At 42.1% G+C, this 21,877-nt stretch overlaps 1 protein-coding gene, 1 long non-coding RNA gene and 1 pseudogene across 12 annotated transcripts in view; 1 reads left to right on the top strand and 2 right to left on the bottom strand.

The window, feature by feature from the left end:
* Positions 1-4,729, top strand: part of LOC140697312 (uncharacterized) — a 69,063-nt gene extending 64,334 nt beyond the window's left edge. For both annotated transcript variants that reach the window (XR_012074229.1, XR_012074230.1), the window contains exon 4: positions 4,404-4,729. This is a non-coding gene — a long non-coding RNA (uncharacterized lncRNA). The remainder of the gene's footprint in view (positions 1-4,403) is intronic.
* DGKI (diacylglycerol kinase iota) overlaps positions 1-21,877 on the bottom strand; it is a 261,990-nt gene that overhangs the window by 41,086 nt on the left and 199,027 nt on the right. For 9 of the 10 annotated variants that reach the window (XR_012074228.1, XM_072964373.1, XM_072964375.1 and 6 more), the window contains one exon: positions 3,649-3,674. Coding sequence is in view for 9 of the 10 variants with exons in the window: in XM_072964373.1 (XP_072820474.1) it covers positions 3,649-3,674 (26 nt within the window). In the remaining variant the exon portion in view is untranslated. Of the gene's footprint in view, positions 1-3,648; positions 3,675-20,494; positions 20,585-21,877 lie in introns of those variants that run through there. The other variant, XM_072964380.1, reaches the window with a different exon arrangement.
* Positions 14,375-15,138, bottom strand: LOC102544693 (proteasome activator complex subunit 2 pseudogene; annotated as a pseudogene).

The raw sequence follows: 21,877 nt of genomic DNA, 5'->3' as shown, positions 1-21,877 counted from the left end.
TTCTTAATGACTCTGATACTCTATGATATAAAGAGAAACAGCTTACCTTTCACTTTGGCCTTACAAAGTCAGTTCTATATGACCGCACATCTAATCATGAACTGTCCCTTAGTCACTGCAGGCTAAAGTGTGTATTAACCATTTTACTCCCCCTTACCCAGACATAAAAAGGTTTCCATTAAAATTTAATATTTAATGATAATGTTGAAGGAAGCATTTTCCACACCTCCTCCCCAGCACATCTTTTACCTGGTCAAAGGCAGTATAAATTGTTGAACAAACACCAGAGTAAACATATGCTTCCTCATCCACTGCTGACAGTAACAGCATTATGTTTGGGGTGCTTTTAACAAATTGGAAAATGATTTCACAGGTGATTGCGCACTTGAACTCATAACAGTTCCATGAGGTAGGCAGGGAAGATGAGAAGAGCCCTACTTTACAGCTAAGGAAACTGAAACTAAGAGAGAAAATGACAAAGCCACAGTGTTCAAGCACATTTTCTATGAAAGGGTAATTGGAGGCAATTGGGAATGTCAGGGTTATTGGACTTTAGAAAATTGTTTTCCCAAGAATGAAGTCAGCTTTGGAGATAGCCAAAGTGGCCAGTTATTAGAGAGAGGAAAAGGATCATTAGTGGGAAGCAGACAGAAAGTCAAGAGGCACAGAGCTTTATCTTCCAATTTCACAATCCACTCACCAATGTGTCTCAACTTTTCAACCCATAACCTTGAGAAAGCAAAAATGCTGCTGCTTACCTCTTCATGAGTATACCGCAGTGTCATTATTGTGTACAGATACAAGCTTGATGATGTACTAGTCAAGGTTTTATGCTAACCACAGCAATACGAACACTTAAAAATGCATAAACATAAAACATTTTAAGTGCTAGTAGAAAATCTTGGTGATAAAGGAAAGGAAAAGAATATTTTTCTAAGGATACTTGGGCTAGAAGATGATAAAAAATCAGATGAGGTTAGATAAATCAGCATTGTAACTTTGCCATTACTATCTGAATAGTTTTTGGAAGTTGCAAAATCAAACTACGAGGCATGGACAGGTGATATAGTTTTTGAGGCCACAAAAGTGTAAAAGCCCTCTTTGGATCATAATTCTTTAACTAATCACATATACCAGCTCTTAAAATAATCCACTCTGAAGTGCTCTTAGAACAGAGCAAGTCGTCCTGGTAGTCGTCACGTTTCAGGACATTCAAGGACACTGCATATGCTCACTGATAGCCCACAACCCCTCAAGCATTCCTAGCCGAGGACAGAACTGCAGTTCAGAAGCCCCCACCCTCCCTTCATTCTGGATAAACTCGCACAGATTGGAAGGCAAATGCAAACAAAGGTCATTAACAGAAACCCTCGTTTAAAATAAAAACCAACCACAAGTTTCTGGTTTATCATTTGAGACTTCATTTTTTTTTTTTTAAAGAAGGTACTGGGGATTGAACCCAGGACCTTGTGCATGCTAAGCACACACCCTACTATTGAGCTATATCCCTCCCCTGGTTTATCATTTGAAACTGGAAGACCAAGGATCTCAATATACAATAAAAAACCTAGTCTAACCAACACGCATGAGCAAAACAGCACACACTAGTGGGTCATCATTAGGTGGTTGCTGCCTAATTCTGACTTAATAGGCGTGAACATAATTTGCCCTATGACTTTTCACAAAACATGATACAACTTCCTTCCAGTACTGGGAGAGATTTTATGATACGGCAGCAGAACAAGCCTGCTTAAGAACCCCCTCTTGCTCTCTTTAACTTACTCAACTAATAAACATCTTTTGAATGTTTGCCATTTGTTGGACGCTGTATCAAAGAATTCACAGTCTTACAGGGGAGACAGGTAAGTCAAGCATCAAATTTTTATGCTAATTCTAGAGTGAAGAAAAATACTTGATGCAGTGATAAGCAGGACAGAAAGCTCTCATGGAGGATGAGGTGATTAACAAGGTCTCAGATGGGTATAAACTGTATATGGCAAAAAGGAGGAGCAGCTTCTGTCAGAGCCGTCTGGATAAAGGCAGGGAAACATGATAAATACAGCGAGTCTCAGAAATTAGATGCAGTGCCACATGGCTGAGCACAGAGCCCAGACAGAAGGGGGACATGTGCCAAAAGAAACACTAAGCAGTAGAGGAAGACAAAGATTCCACTACTTAAGACTTTCTATTTTCTATTAAAAATCAGTATTAGAGAGCTGAGTATAATCAATCACTGAAAAGATTTCATTCTCTAGGCAGTGGGAGTAGATTTTTACCATAGAACAATCAGCTTGGTGCTATCTAGGTACACAGTGAACTACATAAAGAAGGAATTCTAGAGGTGTGGATATCAGTTATAAGACAATTTTAAAAGTCCAAGTTAAGATGTGGAGAGGCCCTAAACTAAAAGAATGGGGGATGGAAAAGAAAATTGAGACTATATATATATATATATTATATATATAAAATACAGAGTTGACAGAATTTAGTGATCAGGTAGAAATGAGAGGGTGAAGAGGAAAGCTTAAAACAGCTGTCATGTTTTTCTACTTGGCCAGCTAAATGGATGACGGTGCCTTAGCTAATGAGGGACGGCATGAAGTGGAATGCCAGGGGTGCTCTTAGAGGCCTGGTTTATCCCTCTTCTGTAAGATTAATCACATTTCGCTTTGTATTGCAGTAGGTTTGGGTCATTTCACCACCCCCTCCCCCAACAGACCCATAAAGCTCCTTGAGGGAGAAAGTTCTGTCACATATCCCATTGTCCCTGCATATATCCTCTCAGAGCATGTTTGTATAACATGATTATGTAACATCACTGACCCACTGTAAACAGTTAAAAGTTCTGACTGACTGAATACACGTACAACTCCAAAGGTTAGATGTGGCAAAACTATATATTTTCTCCTTTGAGCAAAATAATTGTCACTTAAAATGCAAATAACTCACCTCAATTGTGTAACAATTCAGACTTCTACTGACTAGCTTCATTTCAGACTCAGAACACCCTCTGCAAATCTCAGTGTCCAATCTGCAAGGGACTTTTTGGACTGTCTACTACAAATCCCAGTTTTAAAGGTGAACTCTGTGACTCAGGAAACTTACATGACGAGCCCAAAGTCACAAAAAAAGTACAGCTGACCCTTGAACAACATGAGTGTGAACTGTGCAGGTCCCCTCATTTGAGGATGTCCTCCCAGCAGTACATGCGGCAGGACCACGTGAGCTGGCTGAATCCACCAACACAGAGAAACTGCAGACAGGAAGGGCCAACTGTAATTATGCACTAATTTTCAACTGCGTGGGGGGGTTGGTGCCCCCAGCTCTTGAGTTGTTCAGGAGTCAACTGTATCTGGTGATGGGACAGATATCAAGCAGAACATATTAAGTTTTGAAATATTTGTCAACCAAGATAGTTGTAACAGATTTGAAGATAATACAAGATACCAAATTTAGCTGGGATGAATTCAGTTTTAAAAGTGCTTGATATTTTGCACTAAAAAAAAAAACAAAACAAAACACACACCCTCAAGGCAAACATCTTAGAGACATTTTCTTAAATAATTCTTCCCTCTGACAGTGAAATGTAAGGACCACAGCTCCACTTTGAATCCTATATTAGTAAGTATAAGTAAGACAGATTCTTACCGTGATCTTCTGAAGAGACTGGTGACCTAAAATGAGATAATAAGCATGGTAAATCTTTTGTAAGTGATACTGATAATTGTAAGTACAACAGTGATCAAGGATAATCTCATGGAAATTATACCCCCCAAATTCAGGTAAATACAAATTCAGTATAGTAGATGGTGTAATTCATGTGTTGGTTGAATGGTAACTTCTAATCAACAACTCCGAAGGCTTACCTGGATTCTTGAGTGGTAGATATTACTAAAATGTCAGAATTTAGCATGGTGACATAAGACTGAAAAAAAATGTAGTTAAGTCTGGATTTATCACATACAAAAAAAGAACTCACAGAAAAGCGGGATTGAATGAAATCCCGTGATGTGACTGACTGCTCAAGGTCAAGTCTCCAGAGAAAATGCCAGGGACGTCAGTAAGCACTAGGTTAAGTGATTGTAGGTAAAAAGAATTCCATGTGGACAGTGAAAAAATGAGACAGAAGGAAAGAAATGACACGGACCTTTATCATGACTGTTTGCTTCCACTCTGTGGAATGAATGTTTGAGCGAGCATGGCGGAGCCCCTCTGTTTGTGGGCCTCACGTCGCTCAGCCCGTAAGAATCAGGTGGAAGCAAGAGGGCACAGGTCCCCTGGCACTTTTATGAAGCCGTGACTTTCACCTGTCACTTCAGACTCAGCAGTAATTATGACATTAAGATACCAATGGATCACCACACCAGTCCCTTTCACACTAATAACTGCCTTTTCTTTCTCAGGGGACTACTAATTACTCTGAGCAACACAGATGCAACCTTGTGGATGAATCCCCCACAAGCTTGAGAGATCTGACCCGGACTACCAACTCACGCTCCTCTTGGGAGGAGGAGAGACACGTAATACTGTCCTCAGAGGTGTCAGAATTCTGAAGGGAAAAGCAAGAAACCAGGAGGGAGGTGTCCTCTCCTCTAAATGATGGGACTGTGGGAGCCCACAGTAGGGAGATGACCAAAGGAAAATGTATTGGTTTGGTAATAAAGCTACCAAACTTTACAGAACTAATATTTATAGATAGTTATAACTAACGTTTATGAGACATGATGACAAATGTTGGGGCAAGGATGCCTCAGTGGACACATAGCGGTTGAAGGAACTTTTTAGCTACTTTGGGATACTCAATACTGCTTTATCTACTGACGAGAAACATTTTTGTCCGTTATGTGAACAGTAAGTAAAGTATAAAAAAAGACACAGTAGTAACAGTGAGAAAGCCTCAAACTTCCATTTAGGGGCAAAGTGTGAAATCATTGCAACCTCATGGGTCATGTCAAATAAGCACTTGCATGTGAAAAGTACGCAGGGGCCCAAGTTCTGGTGGAGAGAAAATGGGTCTCCGTGAGCAGCGGGAGGGAACCTGACATGAAACTAAGTCATGGCTGCAGAATCGGCTGCCTGAGAGGTGCCCTCGGCCTCCCAAGCTGGAGGGGATCTGTCCTCTCCCTGAGAGCCGCTCCTTCACACTGGCCACACACCAGTCCTCCTACGAAGCTGGGAGCTCCCTGGGAACTAGGACCATGTCTCATTCAGAACGTAGTGGGCCCCTGACTAAAATGTATTAAAGTGAACTAACTTCAGCTCCACGACACTAGTGTTAAGACTCAGACATACTCTGGAGCTCCTTAAAAAAGTCATCACACCACCTTCAAATGACCTTCACGTTCACCAGCTCCTCAATGAGTTGGGAGGGAGGGGTCCAGGGAGTGAGCCTGAAGCTCCAAACGTGGCCCCGCAACAGAGACGCCCACAATCAAAGGGGCAGAGGGTGCTGGATGGAGCCCAAGTGGGATTGGAAGGGGAGTCTAAAGAGAAACGTACACTGCGATTAGATAATTTCCTCAGCTGCCTAGCGATAAAAGAGAAGCAATAAGGAAGCATCTTTACTCCTGTTTGCTGATGGGACATAAACAAAAGCAGGTCTTGGACGGTTTGCAATTACTTCCTCACAGAGCTACAGGAATAAAGGGAAATCCATGCCAATGCACGACTCAGCGCCTCAGGTGGAAGGCTTGGGAGAGGTGTTTTTGCTGCCTTTCTGTAAAAGCAAAGCACTAATACTAAGTTTGAAAAATTCCAGATGGCTCCCCAACGGTCCCCAGGGGATGCCTTCTGCAGCATGTCCAGGCAGTGGGGAAGGACTATCGATTTCAGACTGTTTTCTAAGGATTACTCATGTTGAGTTTCTGTGCCGAATGTCTCCCACACGCCTGGAATTGTGGAATTTTAAGACATATGGAGTATTTCAGTCTCACTCAGTGTTTCACCTTTCACTGTAAACTGTACTAGGGAGACATGCACATCATCCATTATTGCTGGAAATGGGCATAGAGTTTTCAGGAAAGAAGAAATACCACGAAATCAGCAGTCTAAGGAGTTATTTTTAAAACAGAGAGGCTGAATCCCAGGGAGCATCTTCCTTTGCCCGACAACTAAGGAAGGCACAAAAGCTGAAAGCGCGCAGCTTCTCCTCCCGCGGCACCCGAGAGGCGTGGGGTTTTCTCCACACACTCCACCTCCGAGGACGCAGCTGCTCTCACGGTGCAAACTCACTTTACTAGCACTCAGATAACTCCAGGATTTAGCGTTCTCCTCCTTCGGTCTTTCCTCATCACAAGTCTTTTATTATGGTCTAGAGGATATCTGTATTTGATTTTGCTTTGTTTTATTTGTTTTGGTATTACTTTACACTTTTATTTATATTCCATTCAAATTCAGCAAAGGAAGACAATGAAAACAAAACCTCAAGTCCTGCATTTAAAACTCTGTCTCCTGTTTCATTAAACCTGAATAATTATTATTCAGATTTGAATCTTCCCATTTACGTTGATACGAACCTGAATAATAATCATTACTTGAGCCCCTATTAAGTACCAGGCCCTGTGCCAAGTGATAGGGATTAAAAAAGGAACAAGATACCAGTTTCAAGGAACTCAAAATCTAGTGAGGGAGGGAAATATGTAAACAAGTGATTATAATATAATGAAAAAATGCAATAATCAAAACATGGATGAGTAAAGAGGAGGCACAGAAGAGAAAACCGATTCTCTTCCAAAAAAAGTAAAACAAGGCTTCAGAAAGCAACACCATCTGAGCTGGGCTTTGAATGGTATGTAGAAGCTTGTTATGTAAGTAAGAAAAAAGAATTCCAGGTGGAAGCTACAGGCATATGAAAAGGAGTAAATACGAAATTCGGCAACATCTTATCAGATATACAAGCAACTCATTGTTGCTCAAATGTAAAGGAGTAGAAAACATCAGATCTAGAGACACAAGAGGGAGAGGCCACTCCATTCAGGGGCTGAGGGGCCTATTTGAAGTGCCTGTAGTTTACCTTCTAAGCTACATGGAGCCAGGTTTTGAAGCACAGAAGTTACGCACTCACCCGTGCTTTTGGGCAGGCAGCTGTGGAGAGCAGGCAGTGGGAGAGCCAGAAGCAAGATAGAAGACCAGCTACAGGCTACTGTCGCCAAGATCTCTGCTCTTCCGTTCTTTTTGAAATTCATGGACAATAACAGGGAAAATGAGAAGCAGAAAAGGAAGCATCATCTTTGTCGAAACTAGCAGATGTCCATAAACCAGACTGTCATATATGAAGAGCAACCAAGTATAGCAAAACTGGACCAAGTTTCAGGGAGACAAGAATGTTTCCATCTTAGTCAACGGCGGAGACATGACTACATCACGCACCACAGAATCTAGACAGAGCCCTCAGCTCCCAGCTCTTCGCAGCAGAATCAAACCCTGGAGGAAAGTGCTGCTAATAAGACGATATACCCAAAGTCAAGCTTCCAGAAACACGCCAACCCAGTGGCCCTAACCATCCATCCCAAACTAGTGGTTCCAAAAAGAACTCACCCAATGGAAAGATGAGTAATGAACAAAGAAGAACTGGCATGATATCTACACAAAAATACCCCAAGAAGAGAGCAGGTCAAGGGTCTTCTGACAAATGAAACTCAGGCTAGGAACACACTAAATAGATGAAGGCCTGAGACAGGTTAAAAACTGTTAACACATCTCCGTGAAATTGAGAAATGGAGAAAGGGAAGGAAGGGAGGAAGGAGGAAACAGGAGAAGGAAACAGAGCCTCTGTGAACAGAAACTTAAAGAAAAAACAAGATGAGCCAAAAACAGTTACAAGACAGCAGCACAGGAAAAGAGCAAGTGAAGGTTCGCCCAGATCTCTGAACCGTTAAGTTATAGAAAAAACCCGTGCGTTAGCCCTGCTGTGTCACCACTGCAGTGGAGGAAAAAAGGATTAAGAGGTGGTGAATAACAATTAAAAATATGGTGAATAACAATTAAAAATACATTAAGAAATAATCCATTCATTTATTCCTTTTTTTCAAGTATCTGTTTTGTGGAAGTGTTTTGCTTTTTATCCACTTTGATTTACTTTTCTATGAATTTTAATTTGAAGATTTGCTAGTGAAAGTCCCTTCCCCAATGTTAACCCTGCTTAATTGAATATTCATACTTTTCTCTCCTTTTAAATGAAGGCCAAAACTTCTCAAGCTAGGGTACATGGGGGCATGAAAATAAGGGAGGCCCTAGGAAAACAGGGCCATTTTTAGATGGGGGATTATATAATTTAACTGGTAAAATATCTTTTAAATATTTTTATACTGAAACTGGCACAGCCATATTATGGGTACAAAAGCAAAAGTCACATTCTTAAAACAAAGCAATAAAGTTAAAAAGAAATATATCTGTGTTTGAGACAGTTAGCTTCAGACAATGTCTCCAAGGCCCCCAAGGGCATGAGTCTGTTCTCCTCTGGAATAGGGATGTTTCCGAGGAAAAGACAGAAAATATGAAATTATCCACTTCAATACAGCTATAACATCATGGAATGAATCATTTTATAAGATTAATGGATGCAGATACCAAGAATCTGAGGGAACGAGACACAAAGTGCCATCGGCTCCTCTGCTGGACAGCACTGCTCCAAGACCTTGTCATCACTGAGACACCCTTAGGACAGTCCCATAGTTTGCCTTCCATCCATCCGCAGGTTTCCCTTCAAGGCCTCTCATCCTTCAAGTAGATCAATTACAAGGCTTCAGGACACTGAAAACTGTGCCCAGTCTTCTACCAGCAACATAGCAACACGTAAGAGCAAAGGAGTGTCATCATTATGAAAGCCAAAGTCCTGAAGAAGTATTGCATTCCTGGTGATGTTTTATTGTCTCACTCAGTACACCTCAAACTGAGCTGATGGACATCACATCACAGCTAGTTCAGCCTTGACCATGTGATAAGATGCTTTGTGATATGTTTTAGATACAGGCATTTTCTTTTTTTTTTATTGAAGTATAGGTGATTTACAACATTGTGTTTGTTTCTGGTGTACAGCAGTGACTCAGTTATACATATTCTTTTCCATTATGGTTTATTACAGGATACTGAATATAGTTCTCTGTGCTGCACAGTAGGACCTTGTTGTTTACCCATTTTATACAGAGTAGTGTATATCTGTTAATCCCAAATTCCTAATTTATCCCTCCCCAACTCCCTTCCCTTGGGTAACCATAAATTTGTTTTCTATGTTTGTGAGTCTGTTTCTCTTTCATAAGTAAGTTCCTTTGTGTCATATTTTAGATTCCACATACAAGTGATATTATATGGTATTTATCTTTCTCTGATTTACTTCGCTTAGCAGGATAATCTCTAGGTCCATCCATGTTGCTGCAAATGGCATTATTTCATTCCTTTTTATGGCTGAGTGGTAGTCCACTGTGTACGTATTTATACACACACACACACCACATCTTCTATATCCATTCACATTCATCTGTCGATGGACATTTAGGTTGCCTCCATGTCTTGGCTGTTGTAAACAGTGCTGCCGTGATTACCGGGGTGCAGATACATGCATTTTCTTGGCAACTTCCGTGAAATGCTCTAAACATACAAACTCATCCTAACACAGAATCTATTTTATTTGAATGATACTGTCTTGACTCTACTTTTCATAAAGCTTCTATAAAATATTTTACTTTTTTTTCTCATCTTATGGCTTTAATTCAGTAGCACCCATACCTTTCCCAGTTGGCGCTTCCTTGGAATATCTCTGTCATTTCCTCCCGTGGAGGCAGACAGGTCAATAGACGACCCGTTTTACAGAGCCTTTCCTAACGACAGATTAGATGAATATACTGGCGACCCACCTACATGGGTCTAATACTTTTTGGAAATAATCATCCACAAGTGAATGTCAATCTCCCTTCCCAGGGTCCCCAACACATAGACCCTCTGCTTAGATTTCTAAACCACCGCCTAGTATGGAATGGCCGGCAGATGGGGTCACCACACAGAGGTGAGCCTGGAGTACAAATACAGGACAGGTGGACGAGGCAGCTGAACAGGCACAAAAGCAGAGATTCATGTGCTGAAAATCCTTAGCCGCGGATTGTTTCTGTAAGACTGCGAACGGGCGGGGAGCACCGAGATACTCATACTAACTCACAGGCCTGGCTGGCAGAGCCAAGGCCCCTTTTTACCCTCCTTCCCATCACGGAATCATGACAGAAGACAAAGGAGGAATGGTGGGCAGTAAGAAGATGTGCTGTGTCTACACTCCACTTGGCACGCTACAAACAGCACGTGCCTTGGCTGTGAAGTCCTCGTGAACAAGGCGGCCGTGACCGCGCGCTGAAAGCGACTCTCTCTGCATACATTTCACCAGTTCTCCTCTTCGCACCTGACTTTCCTCTTTACCCTCCCACTTCTGGGATGGAGGCCACAGCAAAAATGCCATTTTCTGTAAGCAAAGGGTGGGTCACTTACTCTACTCTGGCTTCATATCAGCTCTGAAGATTCTGTCCCTCTTTCGTCATCCTACTTTTATTTCTTTTTCCCTCCCCTGACCACAGTCCCCAGAGTCCCCTGGGCTTATCTCATCCACCTTCCTCACTCTTTGGTGGAATCCCTTATTTCTGTAAAAGAACCTCCCATCCTGTGTGGATACATCTGTTTCTACTGAAAGACACCAGATACATTCTGGTCTGGGCAGAGTTGCCGGGGTGGACTCTGTTTCCCAACTGGACCACCACTGCTGGTTGCCTGTTAACAAACTCTTGAGAAGTGGCCCAGGTGGAAACCGATTTCCTAGTGGGACACCCCTCCCAAGCACATTTCAAGAGTCCACACACCACTGCTGCAGAACCATCATCTTTGTTTCCCTTCTGTTTTACCTTGAAGTGATAAGGCTACAGAAATCCAATGTATTCCCTAAAACTGTTGATGGACAAAGAACTTTCATTTAAATCAAGTAAGCCAAGGGATGATTTCACGTGATTAGAAAGCGTGGCTGTAGGTTACCATCTCTGGGCAACAGCTTCCTCCTTTGAGCTTCCCTCAAGGATGGACATTGCCTAAGGATTGCTGTGCCCAACCTATGGCACCCTTCTAAGGGCTTGAGGGAGCAACAGTGAGATCACAGGTCTAGGTGACATCTTGACCATCATTACTCCAGCCCCCAAGCATCTCTATCTAGGTAAATAGAACCAAAATCTCTTAGCACTGAGAATCTCCATCAACTGTACAATCCTCTTTTTGTTTCCTTTCCCTCCCTCTAATTATGAATATTGCTATTAAGACAATGAACAAAGCACATACAGTAAGAGAGAGAGCAGGCGAGAATGAGAGCGAGAGAGATGAAAGTTACAGCAGTCACACAAAGTGGCATTGAAATGAGAGAAAGACAAACACATTCTCTATTCAAGTGGTCACAGACCCATTCAGGGAATGCCAAACAGCCTCAAAGGTAACATTCACCGCCAACAGAGGGGAGGGGCACAGGAAGAGCAAAATCTTGGAGGAAACAGAGGGAGATGGGCATTTGTGTGGAGGTAAGGAAATAAGTCTCAGAACTCAAATAATAAAGGCTGTTTGGTGAGTTTTTCGTTTGATGTAAATTTTCTTTAACTCTGCTCATGCTCATAATTTCCTGTTCTTTAATAAGACTCTGCTATCCAAATATATACCCAATGATCCCCACATGATCTGCACTTGAAATATCTTGTTTTTTTAATAAGTTCCTGTGTTTAGTTATATTTGGTGTTTTGAAAACACCACTGTTTTACCACTAGCTTGTATAATTCCATTTCTCCTGCACACTCTCCTTTATCAGTCTGCAGAGTGAGGAGGAAGCCCCTACACGCCCTTTGAGCTTGAAATGTTACTGCCACCTATTGTTCATCCCTAAGAACTGCAACAAAATGAGGGGAAGAGCAAGGAGTTTCTTTGAAATCTGTGGGTAGAGATGGGGAGAAATGGGCAAACTTGGTGGGTGAACATAAAGAAGAGGTTTTCTAAAAAGAGAGATGACTGGGAGAGACTAATACCGACCAAGTTCATTCAACATGAAAACCTGACCATCACACTTTTTTTATTATGTGAAATATGAACACTTCTGGGAAATATTTTAGCATTTTGAGGAAGACGTTAAAAAAATTGTACATCAGACACAGTACAATCATGCAGATAAAGAAGATGTGAGACTTCATATTACAAATCAGTCTTTGCAGTACAGCTGCCTGCCCAATTTCTAAAAAGGGATTAAAGGAATAGAAAAGGCACGTTATTCTAAAATCCAACCAAGGGAAATATACCTGCAGAGAGCCTGTAGGGAGTATCAGCAGGGAAGACCTTTTATAAAGAGTTGCTGGCTTTATTCTAATGACTCTGGGAGCTCTGGCCAACAACTCCTGTTGAGACACAATCCATCTGGTGTTTTGTGTGAATGTGGACTTTTTTTAAGCATAAGTTGAAACATGAGCTCTAAATCGTGGAGGCAAATCATGTGAGTGCTACGTTCCGTATCAACACAGGAAACTTACACAGAAGGCCACCTCACATGCCACGTGATTCAGGACAGGCAATATCTACCTCATGGGGCCGAGGTGACTGAGCAAGGGCTTACCCACAGCTAATTATTTTTATGAGATCCAAAAAGGACTTCCGAATCTAGCTTTAGAAAATGGAAGGAAAAAAAGAAAAAAGCAAGTGGAGGTGGGAGTTGCTTTGGCACTTCTCCTGAAGATAATTGTAATATATTCCAGAAATTTTCCTATCAACATCTCTCCTCCGACCTCACCCACTTCTCAGGAGAGGGAAGTCATGTTTGCAACACTGGCATGGGAAGCAAAATCTGGGAAAAGTGTCTCTTTCTCCCCAGCTCTTCTGTGTCCTAGGGGCATTTCTAAGTCATGTATTATAAACAAGCCAAGCCAGTAAAGGAGCTCTGTGAGAAGATGGTAAATTCATACAAGTCAGTCATGGTAATACTGAGGACAGGAAGTGAAAGCGGCTCCAGAGGCTCCCAGAGTCATCCAGTTAACTCGGTGTTTGAATATTAAACACCGCTCTGTGCTTAACTCTCACCCAGGAGCTGTGGGAAATACTGAACTTGTGATACGCCATCCCACTTCAAGGAGGTGCTAAGACTACCGTTAGAGAGAGCACTGGAGAAAGTCGTAAAGCAGTGTCGGCTGTGGTGAGGGCCCTCATGCCTGGAGATCAGCACAGGAGTCAGGAAAGTTAGGAAAAGGGGAAATGTGGTCCCCATTCCCCTGAATCCCAAGTAAGTAGCTTCTCAATGTTGTAATGACATATCCGTCCTGGGCTCCTCGGGGTTGTGGGTTCCGGGGTCCCCAGAGGTTCCCGTGAGAAGGTGCACACTCTGTACACCTCCTCCATTTCCAGTGGCAATAAAAGCACCCCCTTCACACCCCTGACCCCACACCTGAGCACACCAAGGGGTTACTGGCCAGTATCTCTACAACCTGAGATTCACAGGCAAATATTTTTGGAAGGATTTCAAAATCATAATTTATCCTTTAAATCAATTTTATCAAATTATTCATCTAAGGCAGATGCACTGAGAAAATGAGAGGTTTGTTGGGAATTTGAAAAAGAAGCAAAGGGGTAGCTGGGTTATTTTGGAGGTGAGTGGTTAGAGAGGAGAGGTGGCTGCAGGAGGCAGCTGAAACCTGGAAAGAGACCCTTGGACGTGGAATGCGCCGGGCTCTGAAGAAGCGGGGTGAATGGGCCGAGGAATAGAGTGGCAGGACACAGAAGCTCACTTGCTGTCCCCAGCACTGTCTCACCTGTGTTCCCAAAGGCTCCACCCTCTCTATGGAGGTGGGGAGTGGGGGAAGAAGTGGGCCAGGAGGGAGTGGATTCCTAAGGGACCATCCAAGGAATGAGAAGGGATGCAGGTAGCCCTTGAAGAGCCAGTGGTCAGGAGAGAGGACTCACATGAAGAAAATATGTCATGTCACAGGTAGATGTACCGAAGTCACATTCACGAGGAACTATAGCCTCTTCCTTGATTATTAAAATTAACAGCAAATGTTCAGCTCAGATCCTGACAGGCACCCTCACTTACAGAGTGACATCTGTGGGAAAGAGAAGCTGCCCCACCTCCCCTCCCATTGCCGGAACCTGCCGCGGAAGCCCAGGCCCGTGGTGTCTGCCGAGGACCATGGACTCTACAGGGTGGGGTCCTCTAAGAGTGACATGATAGGCACTTTGCATATTTGCCCCACTTTGGAAAGGAAGGAAGAATCACTGGTGGAGCCCTCGGAAACCATGGGCACCTTCCCATGGCAGGGACATCTTCCTGGCATTCCCGGGGGACGGTTCTTAACATTTTTTTTTTAAATCCACACAAAGTATATAGGTCATTTATTTCCCTTCTAACCCTGGGCTCAGTGTATAGATGGCTTCTCTTCACCCTTTGGGTTGACAGTTTTCCCTAGGTTGCTGCTGATAATACGGTAAAGCTCAGCATAGAAGGTCCTCGGTCCAGCACCATGGCCCTGAACTCCCCATAGGCTGCTTCATCTCACTCATGCACCAGGGCCTCGTAATCCATCACACGGGTCTCCTTAGAAGCCTTGGCCACAGCATCCCCGCGTTCTGAGAAATACTTGGAAATGGTTGTCTGGAAGGCTTCCACTTTGGTCTTGACTGCATTTACCCTCTCCAGCACCTTTTCCTGGACTGCTACTCCGAAGTCATTTCCATCCTCAATTTTGGGGGTAGGTGGTGGATCCATGTGATCACCGGAATGCATTTTTCTTTGAGAGTCCAGACTTCTGGCTTAATCAGAGCAAGCAGGGTCAGGACCTTCTCATTCCAGGAAGGAAGCCGCACTTAGGGACTTCTTTCTTCTCCTGCTTATCCATTTCCATCTCATCATCCTTGGGTGGAGGGTCTGGGATGGGGATGTCCGGTGGGGCCTGGAGAGAAGTCAGGTCAGTAACACTGAGGGAATCCTCCTGCAAGAGCTGATTCAGGTATATGATATTCTGAGGCAAGAATCTGTAGAGGAATTCCTCAGCCTCCTGGAAAAGATTTTGCCTGAAGACATCTACCTGTTTGCAGGCTTCCCCGCTCAGGCACACCCCGCAAGGTTTGGCCATGCTGCTCCAGTTGCTGCTAGATCGCCGGTCTCCGGTTCTCGTCACTCTTGACTAAACTTTAATCCTGATGCTTAAAAAGCTGGGCCATCGAGGAGAGCCACGCCCTTATTATGCAGGACTAACACCCACTGCACCTCTGCCAACGTCTTCTAGCTTGACTCCAGTCCGACACGCCCCACATCCTCGCTCCGTTTACCAAGCTGATGAGATCTCAGCGTCAGGTCCTCCAGGAAGACTCAGGACTGTCTCCAGGAAGAGAGGACCAACCGCATGCAAAAGGCCACCACTGTGACCCTGCACCAGCAGCCACCGCTCCCAGGGGACACAGACGACGAATAAGAGCAGGTCCCCGTGTCACTTCCAGCACAACCACTGAACACAAAACAAAATCCCCATTCCTATACTGGCATGATAGCACTGACTCTAAGCTCCCGAGACGGAGATGGAGTGATTTGCCCAATTTCAGAAGGGCGCTTAAATGATTTTGTCACAAAAGACTCTTTGTTACCTTCCTACCTGCTTTCCTTAATGCCCTAAGGCAGAGTGTGTTGTTGGAAGGAAAGAGAAGAAATCTCCTTTGTTTTGTTTTTAAAGGAGACTCAGTAATTCCCTGAGAGGCCCTTTCCACTGCTCTCAGCCTACTAGGAAACTCAAGAAAAAGTGCTTTTCTGTACAAATTGCCCCCATACACCCTAATGCTCTGGCTTTAGTTGGAAATCTGAGAATTCTGTTCCATCCACAAAATTTTGATGGTTTATGGTTCCCCACATGCCAAGTTTCTGCCCCTCCATCCAAAGAACATCCAAAACCTCTTCTAGGACTAAACTTCACTCGTGTAACCAAAATAATCTAGAGACAGGACATGGGAGACATGCTAACATCTCACCGCATCAGCTTCTAGAAACAGTTCTTCCTCCCCACCCCGCCCAGACACTGTGTTCAGCAGCAGTGCCTACAGCTGCCAGCATCCACCGGAGTTCTCTCTGACTTTCTCACCTGTGAAATGGCAACAAGTCTCTGAGTCAGGGATTTGGCGCATCTTTATTATTTTAATATGTTAATTCCCCGGATCAAATTGAGGAGCAATTATAGAAAGAACAAAGCAAAATTGCTTCTTGACTATTTTGCATACATAAAGGGACAGAGTATCATTATGTGCTTGGCTGAACAGAGAGGATAACGACTGGAGGTAAGGCAGGGAGAGAAAGGAGAAGAAAGGAAGACACGCGTCAGCTAAACTGCAGCTTTTCCAGCTTGAGTGATCAGCCAGAGAGCAAGAGTCAGCCCAAAGGGAAGGAGGGATGGAACCCAACTGTCTGAGTGACGCAGATGCCAGGGACCGTCTCTATCCTGACAGCACTGATTTCATCTCTAAGACACAGTCCAGCAAAACCTGGAGCCCACTAAGATTAATTTTCTCCCTCTTATCTGACTGTGATGCTCGAAGGCTATTTCCACAACCAAAATCACTGCCCAGGAGGTCTGCCTGCCTGTTGCAAACCTAGAGCTTTGACAATAAGCACAATTTTCTTTTTTATTAGAGTCAGACCATCACCTAATGTTCCAGGAAGAAACTGGGTAAGCAAACAGCTGAATACAAGAGAGGCACGAAGCTATTACTCCTATGTTCAGCCCAGAACTTCTGAGTTTTTGGAAGAGGGGAGGTTTCAGGGATATCTTCTTGGTAGGGTGGTTCAGAATTGTAGGCCACACTGAAAAGGTCCACAGTTCAGTTTACAGTATTATGAGGGGTTTGGGATATCCCTAAAGAATCTGCCAGCTGTACCAGCTTCCTTAAGCACACATCAGGTGGAGTGACGTCAGACTGCCATAGAATACACTCAGTTATTTGAGAGGCATTTCTGGTTACATAATGATGAAAAGCAGACACTTATCTGTCCATGGACCAAAGCTGAAGAAAATAAGCACAGAGCCCTTTAAAAGCCCCCTTTTTTTCCTTTGAGGCTTGCGTTTTCATTAATTCTTTAAATACTCATCATTTTCATGTGAAAACTGGAAGCAGCAAATTCTTTTTCCTCATTTCCAAAGCACTTTATGCATATTATCCATTATCACACTTATCACTGGTTTATGTAATGTTCACCCTTTAAATAGGAGTTCTTCAAAGACAATACTTTCTCATTTAGTTGTATGTCACCAATGCCCAGATGTATATATTGCTCCTACCTAGATGATGCACAATATACATTACCTCAATAAATGAATGACTATCTGAATGGCACAACCCATTTCTTAGAATTCCATTGAAATCATAAATCAGACCAGATACATTACAGTTCAACTTTTGATAACACTTGTCTCTTCCTGGAGGCAGAAATGTTCTACCCATCAGGAAAAGCCATCAGCCCTGCTTTAGCTAAACAGGTGACAGACCGCGGAGCACAGATGTCTGCATTGAATGTCTGCCTTTGGATGGTTCCCCGCGCTGTCTCCCCAGCATCTTAGTTCCATGGGAAGAACTTTTATTTTGACCTGTGTGACCTTCACCTTCACTCTTCAGGGCTCAGGACTTGGAGATACTAAGAAAAAGTGCATCATCTGCAGTCAATTTTAGGAGTTTTGCATAAACCCCCCAAAATATAAGAACTAGAGAAGATTATTCATATTCAGAGACTAAAGAATCCTTCCCAGTCCGTTTACCTGTTTCCCCTTAACCCACCTGACTCAGCGCTAAGTCTGTCCTTTCCTCAAAGATAACTTAGAAAGAATAAACCAGAGTTTTCACTCAGTGCCTATTTATTTTTATCTTCTAGATCCTTAAGTCAGGAAAAGTTTTCCTCAGGGCTCAGATTCTGTCTGCTAAATTTTTAGTTAATGACTTCCTTATGAATCTTCTGCCAAAATGAAATAGTCTTGTTATGAATTGCGGTGGTACAAGTAGTGATGAGAACAACTTACAACTCCAGAAACATGTTATTTCACTAGTACTTTCTTAGACACTGAACATTTTTTTTTCAACTTAAAGACAAACTCATTATAGTCCTAGCAGTAACAATGTGAGTCAGCCACCTCTCACCAATTTATTTCAAAATCAGTTCTTAAAGATTGTTTTTTACTGTGTTCAAATCCTGTTCACAGGATTTGTGTGTTCACACAACACAACCCTGTATGTGTTGTATATCCTTCTTCGGAATTGTACTCTCCCCGAGGCGACCGGTGCATAAGTAGACAACACACACACACACACACACACACACACACACACACACACACACGGAACATCTACATATGTTAGAGTCAGGCTATCACCTTAAGTCCACCCCCCCAAAAAAAAACTGGGTAAAGGAAATAGCTGAAGACAAGAGGGTAATAAAGCTATTATATACATACAAACACACTACATATATATATATATGTGTGTGTGTGTGTGTGTGTGTGTATAGCGTGTTATGTATATACACACAGTTGGCCCTCCATAGCTGTGAGTTCCAAATCTGCAGAGTCCACCAATTGTGGATCGTGTACTACGTTTATGATGCATGGTTGAATCTGTGGATGCACAGCTGCAGATACAGAGGGCTGACTATAGGACTTGAGCATCTATGGATTTCGGTCCTGGAACCAAGTCCCCGTGGATACCAAGGGACGACTGTATACATCCTTCTCCATAAATTGTAATGTACCTAAATGGAATTTTAATATAAATGTAACCATTTCCAGTAATAACAGAAGTCTAATTCATTCTGTTTGTTCATTCTGTCTGCTCTCCCTGAAATTGGACGGAGGTTGATGGCTCTCAGAAGCTTAAGGTGAAACTAAGAAAACCATGAGGAGCCCCAACCACCCAGGGCAGGTGGGGGTGGGTGCTGGATCAGGTGGAGCTCAGAGGGGGACGGGTCTCTTGACAGACACTGACTGGGTGCCATGGAGGGAGCATGAGCTGGGAAGGCGTTGTAGTTACATTCTTTTCTACCTCCCATATATTTTTTTAATTAATCATCTCAGAATTTTGTCTCTCATTTACCTTTTTAAAGAACAAATTTTCAAAATTTTTATTCTTGGTTAATCATTTATTTTGTCTGTATTATTTCTCTTCCCTCTTGTTTCTCTGGTCTCCACTGTAGGATTCTTTTTCCAGTTTATCAAATGGAATGCTTTATTTGTATACAATCATTTCTCTCTTGATAAATATTTAGAGTCATAAGTCATTCTGTGAATACCACTTCAGCAGTTTCCTGCAAATTCTGATAAATAGTATTCTCAGGTCTAAGAATTTCAAATCCACCCCCCCCTTTTTTTAGAGTACGTTAATTTAACATTGTAAACAGAATGTTAAAATTGAACTTTTCCTATCTCCAAGTTGACTGGGTTTTAAAGCTGAAAGCAGCTGATGCCTAGAAATACCTAGAACATGACAGCAATGCTTCAGGCCCTTTCACATACTGATTCTTAAGTGTTCCTAATGGGAAAGTAAACTGTGCAACACTGAGCAGAGCTGAAGCTGCATACAGACTCTGCGACATGGATGGAGACGTGCAGCAGGATTTTCACTGTGTTTTTAAATAATAAAATATTAGAACTCAGTATCAAAATGGAGGAATAAGTTATGGCATATTTGTACAATGAAAATATTCTGTACCAAACAAAATGACTTAAAATCTATAAATACATCAATATGAATGAACTTTAAAAATATGCTGCATGAAGTGGCAAGTTCTAAAAGTGTATGCATTGTACAATGCAGGTGATTAAAAAGTAAAAAGATAATATAAAGCAAAAATCTCATAAAGCAGTATGTATTGTACTACTGAGTATGCTGGCACAGATAGAAAGGCCTAATGCAAACAGCAACATGGTATTTCAGGCTGCTTGGCATCTTAGTGTTTTTCCTATAATGTTTATGCTTATTTAAGTTGGGGCACTTAATATATATTTAATAATGTTTAAATAAAAGCCTATCTTTATTTTTTGTTTCAATCTTTTTTAAAGAACAAAAACAAATGCTTTAAAATTAATTCTCAACCACATTTCCTTGTGAGTAAATTTTCAGCCGTATATATTTAATATGCATAGTCTCCCTCTAGTGTAGAATTTTTCATTTTATAAATGCTTTAAAAAGTAGATACCAAATTAAATCTTTCTGGGGCCTTTGCACTGGCCCTACGGGAAGACCCTGCGGCACGACGGAAAAGCACAGAGTTAGGATTCAAACCACAATCCCCACACTCGTTATCCTGAGTGACCTCAGATGAATATTTTAAACTCTGTGAGCTTCAGTTTACTCACCTGTTAAGCAACGGTGAGATTTAAAAGTTGTTGAGAGAATTAAAGATAATTTGACTACAGTATAAAGCACGTAGCAAGTATCAATATGAGCTGTTACCGACCTTATTATATGTTACATATTTATATGAAATATAGATTTATTACATCATTGCATTATTTTATAACCTCAGTTATAGCTGTTTGTATCAGAGATGATCTCTGAAGTAAATAAGGAGCCGTTCTTCCTAAGGAATTAATGAACACACACAAAATTTTCAGAATTAACAAGACAAACTGAGTAAGGTAAAGTATTTACTTTTTTAAGTGACTTAAAACCACCATTGTATTTGGCTCACATATTCTGTGAGTCAGGGATTTAAACTGAACCCAGTGGGGACAGCTTGTCTCTGTTGCACAGTGTCTGGAGATTCAGCTAGAAAGACTCAAAGCTGAATGTTTGAATGTTACTTTATTTTCTAAGTGACTTGGCTGAAAATTTTTTTAAAAGGGAGTCAGCTGCTCTGGGACATTTAAGAGCTAAGGTAGTATAAATAACCAGGAAAACTAGCAGCTGCCAAGTGAAGATCAAAAAATTAAGACAAATCCTTGAAAGGATAATAAAACCCAAATAAAAAATAAGAGTTGATTTTTGATAAAGCGTTTTAAGAACTTGGCTATTACATAATGTGGTACATTTATTTTTGATCCTTGGAAAGAATATTTACTATCTTAGAAACAATCTCACATATCATGATATGTACATTAATATACTATATAGAGAAAAATCAGGGTACAGGAAACCAGACCGAGCTCACACCCCACTTCTTGGAAATAGCCTGGATGTAAGAACTGAAGCACTCACTGGGTTTGCCTAGGCTGAATTTCTACTTCTACAGCTAATTAAAACCCTAATTTTCAAATAAACCTACAGAAGCTAGATGACCACTTTTTCAGCCATCAGCAGGTGACTGACTCAGCCTGGTTCACAAGCCTCAATTCCGTATACAAGAGAAATGAAAAAACACCCTGAATTGTAAGCAATCAAAACACCATCAGAAACTAACACCACGGTTTAATTAAAAAGGAAAATCCATAGTAACTCACTTTTTCCTTTCCACTCCTCACACCACAAAGTAAGAGGTAATACAGAGAAGCAACTAAAACGAAGTCACCTTTTGCCCTTGGGGTGTCCTGAGTAGAACTTTTACCAGAGAAATAATTAGCTTCAGATTTCTCATTTTTCTCCCCTTTGTCATACCGAAATTGCTTCTGGTCTTCCTTTAGAAACAATGCATTGTCTTGCCTCTTCAGTTAACCCTGGGCTTCTAAGACTCTTAGTAATTTTGTTATTTAGTAAAAATGGTAAGACCACATAGCTACAAGGCCACCATCCCTATTTGATTAGGACCTTGAATAGGACTGGAAACCAGCCTGATCTCATGAGTTACAGTGAACTTATATAGCCTCTGAGATAGGGTGACCGGCCTAAAGTCAAACCGTGGGTGCAAATAATTGTGTCTGTGACCACAGGGTGCACC

This window comes from Vicugna pacos, chromosome 7 (genome assembly GCF_048564905.1).
Source record: "Vicugna pacos chromosome 7, VicPac4, whole genome shotgun sequence".
Classification (NCBI taxonomy): domain Eukaryota; kingdom Metazoa; phylum Chordata; class Mammalia; order Artiodactyla; family Camelidae; genus Vicugna; species Vicugna pacos.
This window is presented reverse-complemented; position numbering and strand designations above follow the sequence as displayed.